General features: G+C 45.4%; 1 protein-coding gene across 1 annotated transcript in view; it reads right to left on the bottom strand.

The window, feature by feature from the left end:
* LOC125447720 (spectrin beta chain, non-erythrocytic 4-like) overlaps positions 1–18,983 on the bottom strand; it is a 184,419-nt gene that overhangs the window by 40,327 nt on the left and 125,109 nt on the right. The window contains exons 24-26 of the mRNA XM_059641028.1: positions 17,177–17,307; positions 12,303–12,507; positions 457–831 (exon numbers count right to left, since the gene is read on the bottom strand). Coding sequence (XP_059497011.1) covers positions 457–831; positions 12,303–12,507; positions 17,177–17,307 — 711 coding nt within the window. The remainder of the gene's footprint in view (positions 1–456; positions 832–12,302; positions 12,508–17,176; positions 17,308–18,983) is intronic.

Genomic DNA, 18,983 nt, shown 5'->3' with positions numbered 1-18,983 from the left:
GCGAATAGATACTTGACTAACAACAGGGGTCAAGGGTTATTGGGCAGTCCGCAAGAAAGCAGGTTAGAGTTTACAATCATTATCTTACTGAATGGCAAAGCTAGCCCATGGGGCTGAACGGCCTAGTGCCAATTCTAATGTTTTAATTGTGACGCACGTTTGTAAGAGATGTGAATGGTTGCCTAGCAGGTGCTTAAAAAGCGTTAGGGAATAAAGGTCAAAAAGAAAAGAGTCAAAACCCAAGAGTGGAAGACAGAAATGTAATAGGAGCAGATGATCCAAACTGTCAAACTCAGTACCAAAGTTGCAGCATGCTGAATACAAAGGTGAGATGAAACGATGGGAAGCAGCACACCAAGGTCTCACTCCCTTGCTAACATTGGAACAAACACTTTGGTCTTTTCTGTTAAAGATAGACAAAGAGCTTGGAATATCAGAAGCTAACTGAGCCAGTACCTGCGTGACCAGAACCTGAATGTCATGCTCAAACGAACTCAGCATCCTCTGCAGAGTGAAAGTGCTGCTGGAATCTCCGGTGGAAACTTCCGGAAGCTGTTTGTGCTTCTCCTCAATGTGCCCGGCCACCTCCTTGCAGTCGCTGAAGAATCTGTGCAGCTCCTGTGAGGCTGACAGCATCTGGGCTCGGGTCTCGATCAGTTCCAACAATTCTGCCCAGGCTTCGCTGACACCATCCTTCCACTCTGCAATGGTGGCTGCGTCCATGTGGCCGTAGTCAATCAGCTCATCAATCATCTGGTTGACTGTGTTCACCCGTTCCTGCCCAATCACCCCAGTCTCGTGGGCAAACTCAGTGAACTTCTCCAGCAGCAGCTGAGGAGCCAAACAAAGACAGTCCCATCAGAACCATCTCACTTACAGATATCTACATACATTAATCCACCCTCCCAGTCAGGATCATTACTCTGCACCCAGGAAACAGGCTTGGTTCAGGATTACTTCCTCTTGGCCAGGACCAGAACTGCTCCTCCTCAGCACGGTCCAGAAGTGCTTCCCTTCAGCCTGGTCCGGGACTGCTCCCTGCTTCCCCTCAGCCTGGTCCAGGACTGCTCCCTGTTCCCCTTCAACCTTGTCCAGGAGAGTGGTGGGCATGTGGAATTCATTGCCACAGAGTGCAGTGGAGGCTGGAACATTAAACGTCTTCAAGGCAGAGACTGATAAATTCTTGATCTCTCAATGAATCAAGGGCTACGGGGAGAGTGCAGGGAAGTGGAGTTGAAATGCCCATCAGCCATGATTAAATGGCGGAGTGGGCCCAATGGGCCGAATGGCCTTATTTCCACTCCTATGTCTTATGGTCTTGTCCGGGACTGCTCCCTGCTCCCCCTCAACCTGGTCAGGGGCTGTTCCCACTCAGCCTAGTCCAGGACTGCTCCCCCTCGGCTTGATCCAGGGCTGCTCTCCCTCGGCCGAGTCCAGAACTGTTACCTGCTCCCCTTCAGCCTGGTCCAGGGCTGTTCCCTGCTCCCCCTTGGCCTGATCCAGGACGGTTCCATGCTCCCTCTCGGCCTGGTCCAGGACTGTTCCCTGTTCCCCCTCGGCCTGGTCCAGGTCCTCTCCCACTTGGCCTGGTCTAGGACTGCTCCCCATCAGCCTGGTCCAGGACTGCTCCCACTTGGCCTGGCCTAGGACTGCTCCCCCTTGGCCTGATCCAGGATGGTTCCCTGCTCCCCGTCGGCCCGGTCCAGGACTGGTCCCACATGGCCTGGTCTAGGACTGCTCCCCCTCGGCCTGGTCCAGGATTGTTCCCTGCTCCCCCTCAGCCTGGTCCAGGACTGCTCCCACTTGGCTTGGTCTAGGACTGCTCCCCCTTGGCCTGATCCAGGATGGTTCCCTGCTCCCCGTCGGCCCGGTCCAGGACTGGTCCCACACGGCCTGGTCTAGGACTGCTCCCCCTCGGCCTGGTCCAGGACTGCTCCCCATCAGCCTGGTCCAGGGCTGTTCCCTGCTCCCCCTCAGCCTGATCCAGGATGTTCCCTACTCCCCATCGGCCTAGTCCAGGACTATTCCCTTCTCCGCATCGGCCTAGTCCAGGACTATGCCCTACTCCCCATCGGCCTGGTCCAGGACTATTCCCTACTCCCCATCGGCCTGGTCCAGGACTATTCCCTACTCCCCATCGGCCTGGTCCAGGACTGCTCTCCTGCTACTACAGCACTAGTTCCAGGCACCTGCTCATGTGAGCTGCTACTGAAGTGCAAGTTCATTTAGAAATCTCCCACAAACCTTCCCTCTAATGTCTTGTCTTATACTTGGTCACCAAGTAGGAGGTTGACATGAGCCAGTGAGTAGCATCCCTGTGTCTGTGCCAGAGGTTCTGGGTTCAGGACTGACTCCAAGGCTTCAAGGCCCAGGGAGGCGTGTTAAAGAAGGTTGGTTATCAATCAATATGGGTATCATAACAATGGCACGTGGTTAGAGGGGGAGAGATTCCTGGTCAACCATGGGATGGAAGGAATGCAGGAGACTCCCCATTCGGAGCGCTGGACTATAACGGGCAGGTTACCACAGCAGTGTGACACAGTTGGCTGCACAACCAGAGTGGATTGATGTCAACTGCATGGGATTCGATCTTTGTTCCAGCCGGGATGGATTCAGAATCTTGCTCCGCCCGCAGTGAAGACCACAGCACTGGGGCCCAAACCTTCCATCGGACACCATTCCACACATGGGGCCACCCAATAAGTTCTCCTACCCTTTCCCATCTGTTTCACTCCTCCTTCCTGCACTACCCATATGATTAAGATACCTCTGTACCACTGTAATTAGAGGATAAAAACATTTGAAGAGAATTTAACAATAATGTTGGAAACACAAACAAATGCAGATCCACAGAAATTCGCACGTTTTAAACTCAATCTTTTGGCCACTGACGTGATGAAATTCTGAGAAGATATGCAGCTCCCACCACCTGACCTTAGCCAAGAGGGACGGAGATGATCCCTGCTGTACCTCAGTTTCTACTGAGATGACGTACTGCTTCTAATTGGCTGTGGGACTTTAGGTTACAGAGCCCAGTACATCACTGAAAACCCCCCAAAATCTTCAAACCTCCAATTCCCCAAAACCCTGGAAACACCAAATCCCAAAAACCCACACACTCCTAAAAACCCTAATCCCCCACAAAAACCCGAAACTCCCACAAAACCCCAATAACCCACAAAAACCCCAATTCCCCCACAAAAATCCCAAACCCTAAAGTCCTAAATAACCTAAAAGATTCCAAACCTTACACACCCTTGGTATTGCCAAACATCCAAAATACTAAATTTACAAAAATCGCAATCTCATGAAAACATCAAACTCACAAAAACCCCCAAATCCACAATTTCTTAAAACCTGCAAACCCCAAGTTGAAACAACCCAAATCCAAAAATCACAAGCAACAAAAAAAGTGTTCAAAACTCCAACACGGTGTCTGCATGTGTCTGTGTCATGTGTTCATGCACGTGTCTACGTCATGCGTTCATGCATGTGTGTGTGTGTGTGTGTTCATGTACATGCATGTAACACATGACAAAGATGGTTTCTATATTCTGCAGCAGGGCTATGTCTGCTGGTGTCCGCTTAGTGGTTCTGTCAACTCCTGCTCTCGGTGGGGACAGACAAGATTGGATCCCGTGAGCTGTCTCACCTCTTCAATGTCAGCGTGAGTAATAACTCAGACCAGCAAGGAATGGCGTGTCGGCAGAGAAGGGGGAGGAACTCGTGGCTGGAGGGACAGGGAAGAGACTGGGACTGGCAGGTCTGGGGAGAGGTCAGGGCCAGAGGCACTGGGAAGAGACTGGGGCCGTGGGAAGCTGTGGGCTATAAGATGGAAAACCATCATGGGAGGGGGCAAATGATGGGTGTAAGGATCATGCTCCTCCTGTCGCTTCCTTGATGTCTGTTTCCCTTTCACTGATCCTCGCCTTTGGGCACAGTCACTACGAGAACATAGGTAAGTTCCCTGGGCCTGATGGAATTTATCCAAGGATTCAATGGGAAGCGAAAGAAGAGATCACAGGGCTTTTGGCGATGATCTTTTCATCCTCACTGTCCACGGGTAGAGTGCTGGACGATTGGAGAGAGGCAAATGTCATTCCCTTGTTCAAAAAAGAGAATAGGGATAACCCTGGAAATTAGTGGCCAGTTAATCTTACTTCAGTAGTGGGCAAATTACTGGAAATGGCTCTGACAGATAGGATTTACGATCACTTGGAAAGGCACAGTTTGATTTGTAATAGTCAGCATGGATTTGTGAGGGGTGGATTATGCCTCAAATCTTTACTGAATTCTGTGAAGAGGTGACCAAACACGTGGATGAAGGTAGAGCAGTGGACGTGGTATACATGGATTTAAGTAAGGCATTTGATAAGGTTCCCCATAGTAGGCTCATGCAGAAGGTAAGGAGGAATGAGACAGGGGGAAATGTGGCAGATTGGATTCAGAATTGGCTGACCCTTAGAAGACAAAGGGTGGTAGTGGACAGAAAATATTCAACATGGTGCTCAGTCACGATGGTGTGCCACAAGGATCTGTTCTGTGTCCTCTTCTATTTGTGATTTTTGTAAATGATTTGGATGTAGGAGTGGAAGGGTGGATTAGTAAATTAGTGGACGATACAAAGGTGGGTCAAGTTGTGGATAGTGCGGACGGCTGTTCTAGGTTACAAAGGGACATTGATAGGATTGCAGAGCTAGGCTAAGAAGTGGCAGATGGAGTTTAACCCTGAAAAGTGTGAGGTGATTCATTTTGGAAGGACAAACTTGAAAGCAGAATACAGGGTTAACGGAAAGATTCTTGGCAGTGTGGAGGAGCAAAGGGATCTTGGGGTTCATGTCCACAGTTCCCCGAAAGTTGACAATGAGGTGGATAGAGTTGTTAAGAAGGCGTATGGTGCGTTAGCTTTCATTTATAGAGGGATTGAGTTCAAGAGTTGTGAAGTTATGCTCCAGCCGTACAAAAGCCTGGTTCGGCCATATGTGGAGTATTGTGTCCAGTTCTGGTCGCCTCATTAAGGAAAGATGTGGAAGCCTTGGAAAAGGTGCAGAGGAGATTTACCAGGATGCTGCCTGGAATGGAGGGAATGTCTTATGAGGAAAGATTGAGAGAACTAGAGCTTTTCTCTTTAGAACAACAAAGGATGAGAGGTGACTTGACAGAGGTGTATAAAATGGTCAGAGGTATAGATAGAGTGGACAGCCAGAGACTTTTTCCTAGGGTGGAGGTAGCTATTACAAGTGGGCGTAGTTTTAAAGTGAGTGGAGGCAGATATAGGGGAGACGTCAGAGATAGGTTCTTTACTCAGAGAGTGGTAGGGGCATGGAATATATTGCCAGAGAGGATAGTAGAGTCGGCATCATTCGGGGCATTTAAGCAGCTATTAGATAGGCATATGGATGTTAGTATAAGGTAGGAGTGGAGATTAGGTAGACGTTAGGTTTAGGGTTAAAGTTCAGCACAACATCATGAGCCAAAGGGCCTGTACTGTGCTGTACTGTTCTATGTTCTATAGAATTGTTCAGTGCAGTAATGAGCCCTTTGGTCCACAATGTTGTGCCAAACATGACACCAAATTAAACTAATCCCTTCTGCTTGCCCTTGGTCCATACCCCTCCATTCCTTGCATACTCAGAGCTTTATCTAAAAGCCCCTTAAACACCCCAATCATATTTACCTCCACCACCAACCCCTGGCAGCACGCTCAACACTCCTAACACTCTCTGTGGCCCTCACATCTCCTTTGTACTTTCCCCTTTAACCTTGAATAAATACCCTCCAGTATTAGACATTTGAACTCTGGAAAAAATATTTTGACTGGCAAGCCTATCTATGCATGTCGTAACTTCAAAGAGTTATATCAAGTCTCCCCTCAGCCCCCACCACTTCAGAGAAAACGACCTGAGTTTTTACAGCCTCTCCTTATAGCTCATGCCCTCTAATCCAGGCAGCATCTGTTAAACCTCTTCTGCACCCTCTCCACAGCAGCCACATCCTTCCTGTAATGTGGCAACCAGAAGTGAATGCAGTACTTTAGTGTTGCATAACCAAAGCTGCAACATGACATCCTGACTCTTTTACTCAATCCCCGGACCAATAAAGGCAAGCATGCCATACGCCTTCTTTACCACCCTGCCTACTTGCGTGGCCACTTTCAGGGAGCTATGGACTTAAGCCCAAGATCCCTCTGTACATCAATGCTGTTCACGGTCTTACCATTAAGTGTATACTTCTTAACATTCGATCTCCCCATGTGCAGCACGTCACAATTACCCAGATTATACTTCATCTGCCATTTCTCAACCAGTATCTGCAACTGATCTACATCCCGCTGTATCCTTTGATGAACCTCTAGAGTATCCACAACTCCAGTGATATTTATACTGTCTGCAAACTTACTAACACACCCATTTACGTTTTCATCCAAGTCATTTATGTATATCAAAAACAACAGAGGTCCCAGTATGGGTCCCTGCGGAACACCTCTAATTATGAACCTCCAGCCAGAAAAACACCCTTTCACAACTACACTCTGGCTTCAATGAGGAACCAATTCTGAATCCACGTGGCCAAGGCACCATGGATCCCATGCATCTTAATCCTCTGGATGAGGCTACCATGTGGGACTTTGTCGAAAGCCTTTCAAAAATCCATCCTTTCAAAGTACGTGTAAATCCAATCCCTGACTTAGCTTAGTAACCATTGATATGACACTCACTGGTCTGTAGTTTTCTGGATTATTCTTATTTCCCTTCTTGAACAGGGGAACAACATTAGCTACTTGTCAGTCCTCCGGGACCTCTCCAGTGGCTTGTGAGGGTAGAAGATCTTACTCAAGGCCCCAGCAATCTCCTCTTTTATCTCCCTCAATAACCTGGGGTAGATATCATCAGGCCCTGGGGACTTATCCACACTAATGTTCTTCAAGAGATCCAACAACACTTCTTTCTTGATCTCAAAATGTCCTAGCCTATTAGCATTCTCTACACAAATCTCACCATCCTCTCTATCCTTTTCCTAGGTAACTATCGATTCAAAGTACTCATTTAGGATCTCACCCACATCCTCTGCCTCCAAGCACAACTTCCCTCCTTTATCCTCTTGTCTTTAATGTATATATAGAATGCCTTGGGATTCTCTTTAGTCCTACTTGCCAAGGTCATTTCATGGCCCCTTTTGTTCTTTCTAATCCCCTGATTTAGTTCTTTCCTGCTTTCTTTATTCCTCACGGGCCCTGTCCAATTTTAGCTTCCTAAACCTTACAAAGGTTTCATTTTCCCTTTTGATTAAACTCACAACCTACTGGTGATCTAAGGATCCCTTACCTTGCCACCCTTGTCCTTCCTCTTTACTGGAACAAACTCTGATCAGTACGTCTTTAAACATTCACCCACATCAAATGCAGATTTGCCTGCTGACAGCTCCTCCCAACCAACACTCCCTAGCTCCTGCCTAACACTGACATAATTTGCCCTACCCTGATTTTGTACCCTCCTGCAAGGTCTGAATCATTGATAACCATCTTAAATTTAACAAGGATAATAAAATGTGAGGCTGGATGAACACAGCAGGGCAAGCAGCATCTCAGGAGCACAAAAACTGACGTTTCGGGCCTAGATCCTTCATCAGAGAGGGGGATGGGGAGAGGGAACTGGAATAAATAGGGAGAGAGGGGAAGGCGGACCAAAGATGGAGAGTAAAGAAGATAGGTGGAGAGAGTATAGGTGGGGAGGTAGGGAGGGGATAGGTCAGTCCAGGGAAGACGGACAGGTCAAGGAGGTGGGATGAGGTTAGTAGGTAGATGGGGGTGCGGCTTGGGGTGGGAGGAAGGGATGGGTGAGAGGAAGAACCGGTTAGGGAGGCGGAGACAGGTTGGACTGGTTTTGGGATGCAGTGGGTGGGGGGGAAGAGCTGGGCTGGTTGTGTGGTGCAGTGGGTGAAGGGGGCGAACTGGGCTGGTTTAGGAATGCAGTTGGGGAAGGGGAGATTTTGAAACTGGTGAAGTCCACATTGCGAGAGAGATTCCCTGAGGTTGGTCCGAAGGGAGGAGGGTAACTTCTTCAGGTTAGGCATCCCTAGAAGAGGCTTCGCAGTGAGGTTAAAATAGTATCAGAGATAATGGGAACTGCAGATGCTGGAGAATTCCAGGATAATAAAATGTGAGGCTGTATGAACACAGCAGGCCAAGCAGCATCTCAGGAGCACAAAAGCTGACGTAATGTGGACTTCACCAGTTTCAAAATCTCCCCTTCCCCTACTGCATCCCTAAACCAGCCCAGTTCGTCCCCTCCCCCCACTGCACCACACAACCAGCCCAGCTCTTCCCCCCCCCCCCCCCACCCACTGCATCCCAAAACCAGTCCAACCTGTCTCTGCCTCCCTAACCGGTTCTTCCTCTCACCCATCCCTTCCTCCCACCCCAAGCCGCACCCCCATCTACCTACTAACCTCATCCCACCTCCTTGACCTGTCCGTCTTCCCTGGACTGACCTATCCCCTCCCTACCTCCCCACCTATACTCTCTCCACCTATCTTCTTTACTCTCCATCTTCGGTCCGCCTCCCCCTCTCTCCCTATTTATTCCAGTTCCCTCTCCCCATCCCCCTCTCTGATGAAGGATCTAGGCCCGAAACGTCAGTTTTTGTGCTCCTGAGATGCTGCTTGGCCTGCTGTGTTCATCCAGCTTCACATTTTATTATCCTGGAATTCTCCAGCATCTGCAGTTCCCATTATCTCTTAAAATTTAACAAGTTGTGTTCACTGTTTCCAAAATGCTCTCCCACTGAAAGGTCAGGTCTAGTATGGCCCCTCCTCTGCTTGGACCGTCCACATCTGTTTCAAGAAACTCTCTTGGATGCACTGAACAGACTCGGGCCCGGCTAAGCGTCTTGCTCTAAGGGAGTCCCAGTCAATATTGGGCAAATTAAAGTCACCCTCTATGACAACCCTATTATTGTTGTATCTTTTCATAATCTGCCGACCTACTGGTTCCTCAATGTCTTGGTGGCTGTTGAGGAGCCTTTAATATAATCCTATCAGAGTAACTACTCCCTTCTTATTTTTGAGGTTTATTGATATTGTGTCCGCGGATGAGCCCTCCAGTATGTCCTCTCTGATAGAGTGCAGATGTAACATTTTTCTTGATTGGTAATGCAACTCCTCCATATATAAATACTAAATATAATACTAAACATAAATCCATCTCACAACTGCAATGTATAGCTTGATTTATACGTGTCAATGAAACTCTACCCTTTCTCACATATTTCAGATCTCTCATTAAAAGTGGCAACAGGAGAATATACTATATTGTTGGTCACATTTTGCATGTTTTAAGGATTAAAAAGCCCTATCCTCCTCTTAATTGTAGATGGAATTGTGTTTACAAATGGTGGGCATGAACTGGAGTTTCACATGTGTACCTGTAGAACCAAACAGAATAGGACACAAACAGGCCCTCCGGGCCTGTAAGCCTTCTCTGCATTTCGATAGAATTATGGCCAATCATCCACCTCAGTACCCTGTTCCTGCTTTCTCCTCATACTCTTATTCCTTTCGCTCAAAGAATGATGTCTAACTCTTTCTCATAAACAACCTGGCCTCAACCACTTTCTGCAGAGAATTCTGCAGACTCAGTACTCTCTGGATGAAGTCATTTTCCCTCATCTCGGTCCTAAATAGCCTACCCTATAGTTTAAATTATGACCCCTGGTTCTGGACTACCCAGTGATCAGAATATCCTTCCTACATTTACCTAGCCAATTTCTGTTAGAATTTTATAGGCTTCTATGAGAACGCCCTCATTCTTCTCGTGAACATAGTCCTAACCGATCCAATCACTCCTCGTATAGAAGTCTTGTCATCCCAGAAACATTTTTGTAAACTTTTGTTGCACTCCCTCTATAGCCAGAATATCCTTTGTCAGTTAAGAAACCAAAACTACACACGTATTCCACTGTGTGCCTCATCAAGGTCCTGTTTAACTGCAGCAAGACATCCCTGCTCCTATACTTGAATCCTTTCCCTATGAACACCAATATATACAGTTTGTTTTCTTCACTGCCTGCTCCACTTGCATGGTTACCTTCAGCGACTGATTTACAAGGACACCCAGGTTTCATTGCATCTCCCCCTTTCCTAATCTATCACCATTCAGATAATAATCTCCTTTCTGTTTTTGCAACCAAAGACATAACCCGTACTTACCCACATTATACTCCATCTACTATGTGTTTGCCCTCCCGCTGAATTTGTCCAAATCACAATGAAGCATCTCTGCATCCTGTTCACAGTTCACTCTCCCACCCAGCCTTTTGTCATGTGCAAACTTGGAGATAGTATCCCTCGTCTAAATCATTGCCAATAGCTGGAGTGCAAACACTGATCCCAGCAGCACCCCAGAAGTTACTGTTGCCGAAAGAAGAAAGACCTGTTTATTCCTACTTTGTTTCCAGCCTGCCAATCAATTATCTACACAACCATATCCATGTCACTTCACTGGCCCCAATCCCAGGCACTTTGATTTTACATGCTAATCTCTGATGTAGGACCTTATCAAAAGCCTTCTAAAAGGCCAAATACACTACATCCACTGGCTTCTCTGATCAACTCTACAAGCTAGATCCTCAAAGAATTCCAGTAGATTTGTCAAGCATGATAGCCTTTTGCAAACTGACTTTGTCCAATCCAATCACTGTTTTCCAAGTACTCAGCTTTCATAATGTCTCTAGCATTTATACCAATACCGATGTCAGGCTGACTGATCTATAATTCACCATTTTCTCTCTATCTCCTTCTTAAATAGATCCGTTATATCCAATCAGCAAGAACTGTTCCAAGGTCTATAGGTTCTTGGAAGATGATTCTCAACACATCCTCTATTTCTAGAGCCACTTCCTTAAGTACTCTGAGACTATCGGGATCTGGGGATTTATGGGCCTTTAATCCCATCAATGTCCCCAACATCGTTTCTCTACAAATACCGATTTCCCTCAGTTCCTTCCTCTGGCTAGACCTGTGTGTGCCAAAATGCTTATGACATTGTTTAATCTCCTCTTTAGCAAGGAATGTTACCCATCTCATTTTCTTCAATTCATTCCTGATATAAGGTCATGATTGGCTAGGCCAGCATTTATTGCCCATCCCTAACTGCCCAGAGGGTGAATAAGAGTCAAACACATGCTGCGAGTCTGGATTCACATATAGGCCAGACCAGGTAAGGGCAGCAGTTTCACTCCCTAAATTCATGAGCTAACAACATTCATTTCCCAACAACCAACAATGGCTTCACGGTCACCATCACGCTCTTAATTCCAGGTTTTTATTGAATTCAGATACCACCATTTGCCGTGGCAGGATTCAAAATCAGCTCACCAGAACGTTACCTGGGTCACTGGATTAAAGTCTAGCTGTAACATCACTGGGCCATCACCTCCCCTTAACTCTCATCTTTCTAAAAACTGAATGCCCATACTTGGTCACCCTGCAGCCATGTCCACAATCCCAACAATATCATACACATTTACATCTATTGGCATGACCAGTTCATCCACTTTATTGAGAAAGCTCCACACATCAAGATGTAATACAAAAGGGCTTGTCTTTGTAACCTTCTTAGTCCCATTGGCATTGTTTTAAAGTTTGGTCTTGATTGATTCTTCTCCTTGAATCCTCTGCCTGTCACTTTTCTTATTTCCCATTCAGTCTTTTGTTTTTGCCCTAGTTTCCACTCTTCTATCTCCCTGCATAAAGTCCCATCATCCTGCCATTTTAGTTCGACTATTCTCATGAGCAAATACTGCCCCTAGGACCTCAGGTCCAGCCCTGCTCCGGTGCAACCCATCGCTCCTTCCCCCAGAACAGTCCCAGTGTCCCAGGAATCTGATATCCCTTGCATCATCTCTTCAGCCACTTATTTATCTGATGTATTCTGCTCTTTCTACCCCGACTAGCACATGGCACTGGTAGCAATCCTGAAATATTAGGTCATGCTTTTAAACTTACTTATCGACTCTGTATATTCTGCCTTTAGGATTTCGTACTTTGTTTATACCTACGTTATTGGTACATCGTCTTATGAAATAGCAGCAGACTGCAAATAGGACTGTTAGGAGTTGGTTGCATGTTTTGTTGTACTCCATAAATAATTGATTATAAAAGTGTGCAAAGATTGGTTTCATTTCCATCTTTCACCATTTAGCTTTCTGGAGTTCAACACCTCCACATCCACATGTCACCTGTTGGGCAGTCAACATCAAGGCAATGCAGTTCACACCAATTCTATGTTGACATTTCTCACTTACGGTGACATGTTCGAAGTCTTGTCCAAGTTCTGGCGATCCTGCTATTACCTCTCGCTCTGCGATCCACTGCTCCAGTTCATCAACCTCTCGGTTTAACTGGAACAGCCAGTAATATTGCTCCAGCTTGCCTTTCCGCTCCTCAGCAAGGTCCTTCAGGCTCACATACAGACGATCAATTTGAGATTGCTGTTTGCTGATCTGCTCACTGCACCAGAAGCACATAGTTAGAATGACACCAGTCTGTCGTATAGTGACCTGACCTCTGGAATCAAGTGTGACCACACAAACCACCTCCTGATGTCATGACATCAAGAGTTCCTTGAGGTTCACATATATGAACAGGTAAGTTGTAACAGTTGTTACGCAGGCTTATAGGACCCTTGGGTTTGTGAATAGAGGCACACAGCGTAAAAATAAGTTAGTGAGGCTAAACTCTACAAATAATTTGTCAGACCACATTTGGAGTATTGTATTCAGTTCTAGGCACCTTTTTTCAGGGAGGGTATTAAAGCCCTGGAGAATGTGCAAAGGAGATTTATTAGAATGATACCAGGAATGAGGGGTTTTAAATAGAAGGAAAGATTAGAGAAATTTGGGTAATTCTCTGAGGAGGAGGGAAGAGTAAGGGGTGGTCTTGTTGAGGCAATCAAATTTATCAAGAATTTTGACAGGATAAGGAATAATATTATATTCCCACTAGTTGGTATGTCAGTAACTAAGGATCACAATTTTAAGGCTGTCAGCATGAGAGTGAGATAAGAAGAACTCTCTTTACTCAAAGAGTTGTTCGGATTTGGAACGCATTACCTGGAGACAGATTCCAGAGGAGGTTCTGAAAAACAGCTGGATATAATTTGAAAGTGATTAATTTAAAGGGCTACAGAGGTAGGATTGGGCAATGAGACTAGCTAGGTTGCTCGATCAGGAGCTAGTACAGACATGATGGGTCAAATAGCCTCTTTCCATACTATAATGTCCAATGATTCTATTGTATAAGTCTCATCAACATAGAACTTACCCTCAACCAAAGCTCACAAGAAATACCAAGGCGAACATATGAAATACAAGAAGACTAATCAGACCCTTGACCCTGCTCTACCATTCAATAAGATCAGAGAACGACTACAGTGTAGGAGGAGGCCATTAGGCTCATCACGCCTGTAATAACTCTACTGTCTAAACCAACTCCATTTTCTATAATCTCCTGTCCTTTCCCCATATCTCTGCAGACTATCTCTATCAAAAGCAAACTATCCAATGCCCTCTTGAATACCTCAACTGAACCTTCCTGCACCACTTTTCCAGGCAATGCATTCCCACTGCTTACTGTGTACCAAAGTTGTATTCATCATATGATCCTCGCTTTGTTTCCACATCACTTTAAATCAAGGCTGATCTACGCTCCCATCTAGGGGTAGGCACCCTCGGTCCCTCTGGAAGGCACATAAGGGTGGGGAGGGAAAAATATCCTTGGGAGTGGGGTCCTCACACTTCCACCTAGCTGTGATAATCTTGGATTCTCCTGCCTGTTCACCTAGAGTGACAGAATCACCACAGAACTTTCCTGTAGATAAAGACCACTCTACCCATTGTCACTCTGCTGGCTCTTTGCTCGGGTCACCTAAAGTTAATCCTACTCCTTTAGTCACCTACGTGCACACTGTGCTGTTGTGGTAGTGTCCCCACCTCTCAGCAAGTTGGTCTGGCATCAAAGCCCACCACCCTTTGGTTCACCTGCCTTACAAGAATCCAGCTAGATTATAGAATCACAGTGAATTAAAGCATAGAAAAAGGCCCTTCAGTCCATTGTATCTGCACACACTATCCAGCTATACTAACCTCATTTTCTAGCACTTGGCTTGTAGCTTTGAACACAGTGGCATTTCAAGTGTTCATCAAAATACTTCTTAAATATTGTCATGGTTCCCACCCCTACCAAGCTTTCAGACTGTGAGATCCAGATACCCACCGTCCTCTAGGTGAAAACATGTTTCCTTTAATCCTCTCTAAACCTCCTACTCACCTTAAATTTACGCCCCCTGGTTACTGACTTCTCTATGAAGGTGAAACATTTCTCTCTATCTACCCTATCTATGACCCTCAGAACTTTGTACACCTGAATCAAGTTTTCTCTGCTCAAAAGAAACAACCCCTACCTATCTCCTCAAAGCTGAGTCACTGCAACCCAGACAACATCCTGATGAATCTCCACTGGTGGTCTAAATAATGTCTCTTCAGCATCATCGTAACCTCCTTGTTCTTGTATTCAATACCTCAATTAATATAGCCTGTACTCTCACAGTGTTTTACTCAATTCCATCTTATTAGGTTCTATAGATTAGCTGACAACTGATGTTTTAAATATGCCATATGAGACTGCCAAATTTATTTTACTAGGCTAAGGTCCAGTGACCTGTTTGCTTTGGGTAGACCAAGTGAGATCAGGGATCTCATAAGAGAACATCTCAAGATTTTTTAACAAAAGGAAATTAAATCTGCCATACAAAGTTAGAACAGTTGTACAATCCACACTATATATATAGATTAGTGTAACATCCAGAATTGACATGAGGCAATTACAGATAACAAAGTAAAATCGAACACCTCACAGTGCATATTAAAGCATATCCCATGGATTTAGTTTCAATCCCCATCAGACTTTAGTGATGCAGTGGGTCATCAAAACTCATTAAAATTTCACAAGGGCTTGAAAGTTTTCACTTTAATGACCTAACTTTGAGGCCACCTGAACATCCATTTCACCATAGACTCCTTCAATAATTGACCAAACTCCAGCCTTTCCAATGTCAACACTCCACTAGATTCTGGAGCTACACTTCCAGCAATTATGCAAAGGCACAGCTCTGGCTTTTCACCAATAGCTAGCTCCACAAAGCCAGTACTATGCATGGGGATTTCCCTGAGCTCCACATTTGCTCATGTGCATCAAGCAACTCCTAAAACTCCTTTCTGAGTCCAAACACCACAAAACTATGTCATTATTCTTGGGATAACATGGTGTAGAGCTAGATGAACACAGCAGGCCAAGCAGCACCAGAGGAGTAGGAAGGTTGACGTTTCAGGCCTAGACCCTTCTTCAGAAAGGTCTAGGCCCAAAACATCAGCATTCCTGCTCAGCCTGCTGTGTTGATCCAGCTCTACACCTTGTTATCTCAGGTTCGCCAGCATCTGCTATCTCTGAGACAGCATCCTTGGGACTTCTTTCTGAATACCAACACCCTGAATCAGTTTAGTCAATACCTTCTCAGCAGTCCAGCTAAACAGCTGCACCTGCTGAACTTGAAGCCTACTTATCTGCCTCTCTTTCACACAGTCTTGCTGTCCAATCCCAACTATCTGTATCCTGAAATGCTAGTAAATGACCTTTTAACGTTTTTGAAGGCGATATCGAAAATCTCACACCAAGCCCCACCCTTGTTCCTAAGTCAGTTTTAATACAGCTATCTAGTAACTATTGTAATGTCCAGTTCCCCGAATGTTACAATTCACTGCTTGTTCCCATCACAGCATGTTCTGTATGTAACCCAGCATGTGACTGCATTAGTGTGTGTGTGTGAGTGAGACACAGAAAGACCTTGGTTGAGATACTGTGATTGTGAGTGTGAGTGTGAGAGCGTGTGTGTGTGTGTGTGTGTGTGTGTGTGTTCATGTGAGACAGAGATTGAATGTGTGTGTGTGTGAGTGAGACAGAGAGTGAATGTGTGTGTGTGTGTGTTTGTGAGTGTGTGTGTCTGTGTGTGTGTGTGTGTGTGTGTGTGTGTGTGTGTGTGAGAGAGAGAGAGAGAGTGTCTGTGTGTGTGTGAGTGAGAGACTGAGAGAGACAGAGAGAGAGTGAGATACAGTGTGACTCAGTGAGAGACAGATGTGTGTGTATGAGAGAGTGTATATGATGAGTGAATGTGTTTTGTGAATGTGGGGTGTATGTGTGTGTGCACGCATGTATGTGTGCAATGTGTGTGTGATTTGTATGTGTGGGTATTTATTGTGATGTGCTTATGGATGTTTTATATGTGTGTGAATGTGAGAGAGAGAGAGAGAGAGAGAGAGAGAGTGTGTGAGTGTGTGCGAGAGAGAGAGAGAGAACAAGACAGAGAGAGAGATGGATTCATTGAGTGGCAGTGGGACCACCACATGCACTTCTGATGTTTCAGACAGTCGGATCTCTCCGGAACAGTGGGGCATTTCTTTTGTTTGCACAGTTCAACTGAAAATGTCATTAGTTCTTTCTCTCATTATACTCTCAGAGGAACTAGACAGAATGGAGAACAACCTGTGGAGAGTTTCACTTCAATCTTAATTAATATTGAATCATTATTATTCCCCCCTGAGTATTTCCATAGAGATAACTTTTAAAAACATCAAAACACAAAGATTCACCATGTACTTTCCCAATATAAGGCCAAAATTGGAGATCCATAGATATTTTGAAGGGTTACAATGTTTGGAAGTTACAGAGATGGTGGAGGTTGAATTTGTGGGTTTTAAAGTTGCCATTTTATCAATGGGAACAACTCACCATCTAGCTCATCTTTTTCTCATTTATGATATCATGGCAACAGATGCTGAAAGGAGTCAAAAGGACAAACATTCTCATTTCTCAGGGCATTACACCTTTCTCATAGCAGCAAGTTAAACCACTCAAATCCCATTTAAAACACTCAATGGAAGGCTCATCACTCCAACACCACAGAGAGCTGGATGGGATTTGCAGTAGTATCTCGGGCTGCCCTGTCACCTTGACATCATGACATATTTAATTGTTTTCGAGTGACACCTGTTCAACTGTTTCCTCCTGCCTAAACTGGAATGAAGTCATCACAATCACAAGCCACACTGCTTCATAGTCACTTTACCTCTCTGGATGGCCCTTGTCCAATAACGTTCTACATGTCTTCGAGAGCTCACAGATGTTCTCTGCATAATCATCAATTGTCTGTTCGAGAACGAGGTGTTTCTTCAACATCTGGAGGGAGCTCTGTTCATCCTACACAGACCAGAGAGGAAACAGTCATGGTCCAGTGTATCTGATACCAAATACATTCACACTTACTGACACAGATTAACAGGACGGGGGTCTGGGCCATCACAGATATGCAAACCATTGAGTGTCTTTGGAGCTGTACCCATCCAGGAAGGTGGGGCGTCTTCCACCACACTGTTGACACGTGCTAGCGTTGGGGAGTCAGGAGATTATTTCCCTGCTGTGAGATTCCTGCTCTTGTAGCCACAGTACAGCTGGTCCAGTTCATTTTCTGGTCAATAAATGTTCATATTGGAAATTTTAAGCTCAGCCCTTTCCCCAAAGGTTGAATGACTGCAGCAAACCTTCTAATGTGTTAAACGTTAACCAATCCTCAAGCTTCCACTGAATGTTATAATATTTTTGCTTATACTGTTCAGAAACAGAGATTTATTTTATTCGTACATAGGATATGGTTTATTGCTGGCTTGACCAACATTTACTGCCCATCCCTAATTGCCCTGGAATGGAGTGGCTTGAGGGGCCATTACAAAGGAATATTTAAGAGTTAGTTATAAACTCAGCAGGTCTGGCAGCATCTTTGGAAAGAAAAACAGAGTTAATGTTTCAAGTCCAGTGACACTTCTTCAGAACTGACAACTGTTGTTGATATTTATTTATGTTGGTATTCACGCTGATGAGAGATTGTGGGATGGGACTGAATAGAGTACATGGAGACATAGCCCATAGAAACAGGCAGAATAAAGGGGATCGGCAAACAAAGAGATAGTTGATGATAAGGCGAGAGAGAGATAAATACTAAGTAGGGTGCTGATGTGAACTGTAAATAGTTGAAAATGAATTGGCCGTGCAGGGAGAAACACAGAGAATGCAGGACTTAAGGGTGTGATGGTGGGGGATGGTAACCATCTTGTAGGAGGGTGATCACCTTCTGGAATTGTTAATCTCAATGTTGGGTACCGAAGGCAGTGACTATGGCTGTAACTGTGAAGGTTCCACTTTATAGTCTTCATGATTCAATACTGAGTTTTTCAAAGATCAGCCTCACAAATGCCAGGAAATGGCTAATATGAGAGCATCTAACCATCATCCCTTGACAATCAATAGCATTACCATCATTAAAACCCCTATTATCAACATCCTGGGGTTACCATTGACCAGAATCTTAACTGGGCCAACCACTTAAATACTATGGCTACAGGAGCAGGGGTCATGCAGCAAGGAAATCACCTCCTGGCTCCCCAAAGCCAACATGAGTCAGGAGTGTGATGGTATACTCCCCACTTGCCTGGACTGGTACAGCTGTAAAGACACCCAAGAAGCTCAACACCATTCAAGACAAAGTAGCCCATTTGATGGCACCCCATCCATTACTTTCAACAGTCAATCCCTTCATCATCCACGCGCAGTAGCAAGAGTATGCACTATCTACAAAACTCACTGCAGTAACTCACCGAGTCTCCTTGGGTAGCGTCTTCCAAACCACCTCTATTGTCTAGAAAGACAAGGACAGCAGATACATGGGAACACCACGACCTGCAGGTTCACCTTGAACCTGCACACCATCCTGAACTGAAAATATATCACCAGTCCTCCAGTGTCACTAGGTCAAAATCCTAGAACTTTCTCTTTAACCGCCCTGCGATTCTACCCGAACCACCCTCCCCCAGCAGTGATTT

This window comes from Stegostoma tigrinum, chromosome 39, assembly GCF_030684315.1.
Source record: "Stegostoma tigrinum isolate sSteTig4 chromosome 39, sSteTig4.hap1, whole genome shotgun sequence".
NCBI lineage: Eukaryota > Metazoa > Chordata > Chondrichthyes > Orectolobiformes > Stegostomatidae > Stegostoma > Stegostoma tigrinum.
The sequence above is the reverse complement of the archived record's forward strand: the minus strand, read 5'-3'. Positions and strand labels throughout refer to the sequence as shown.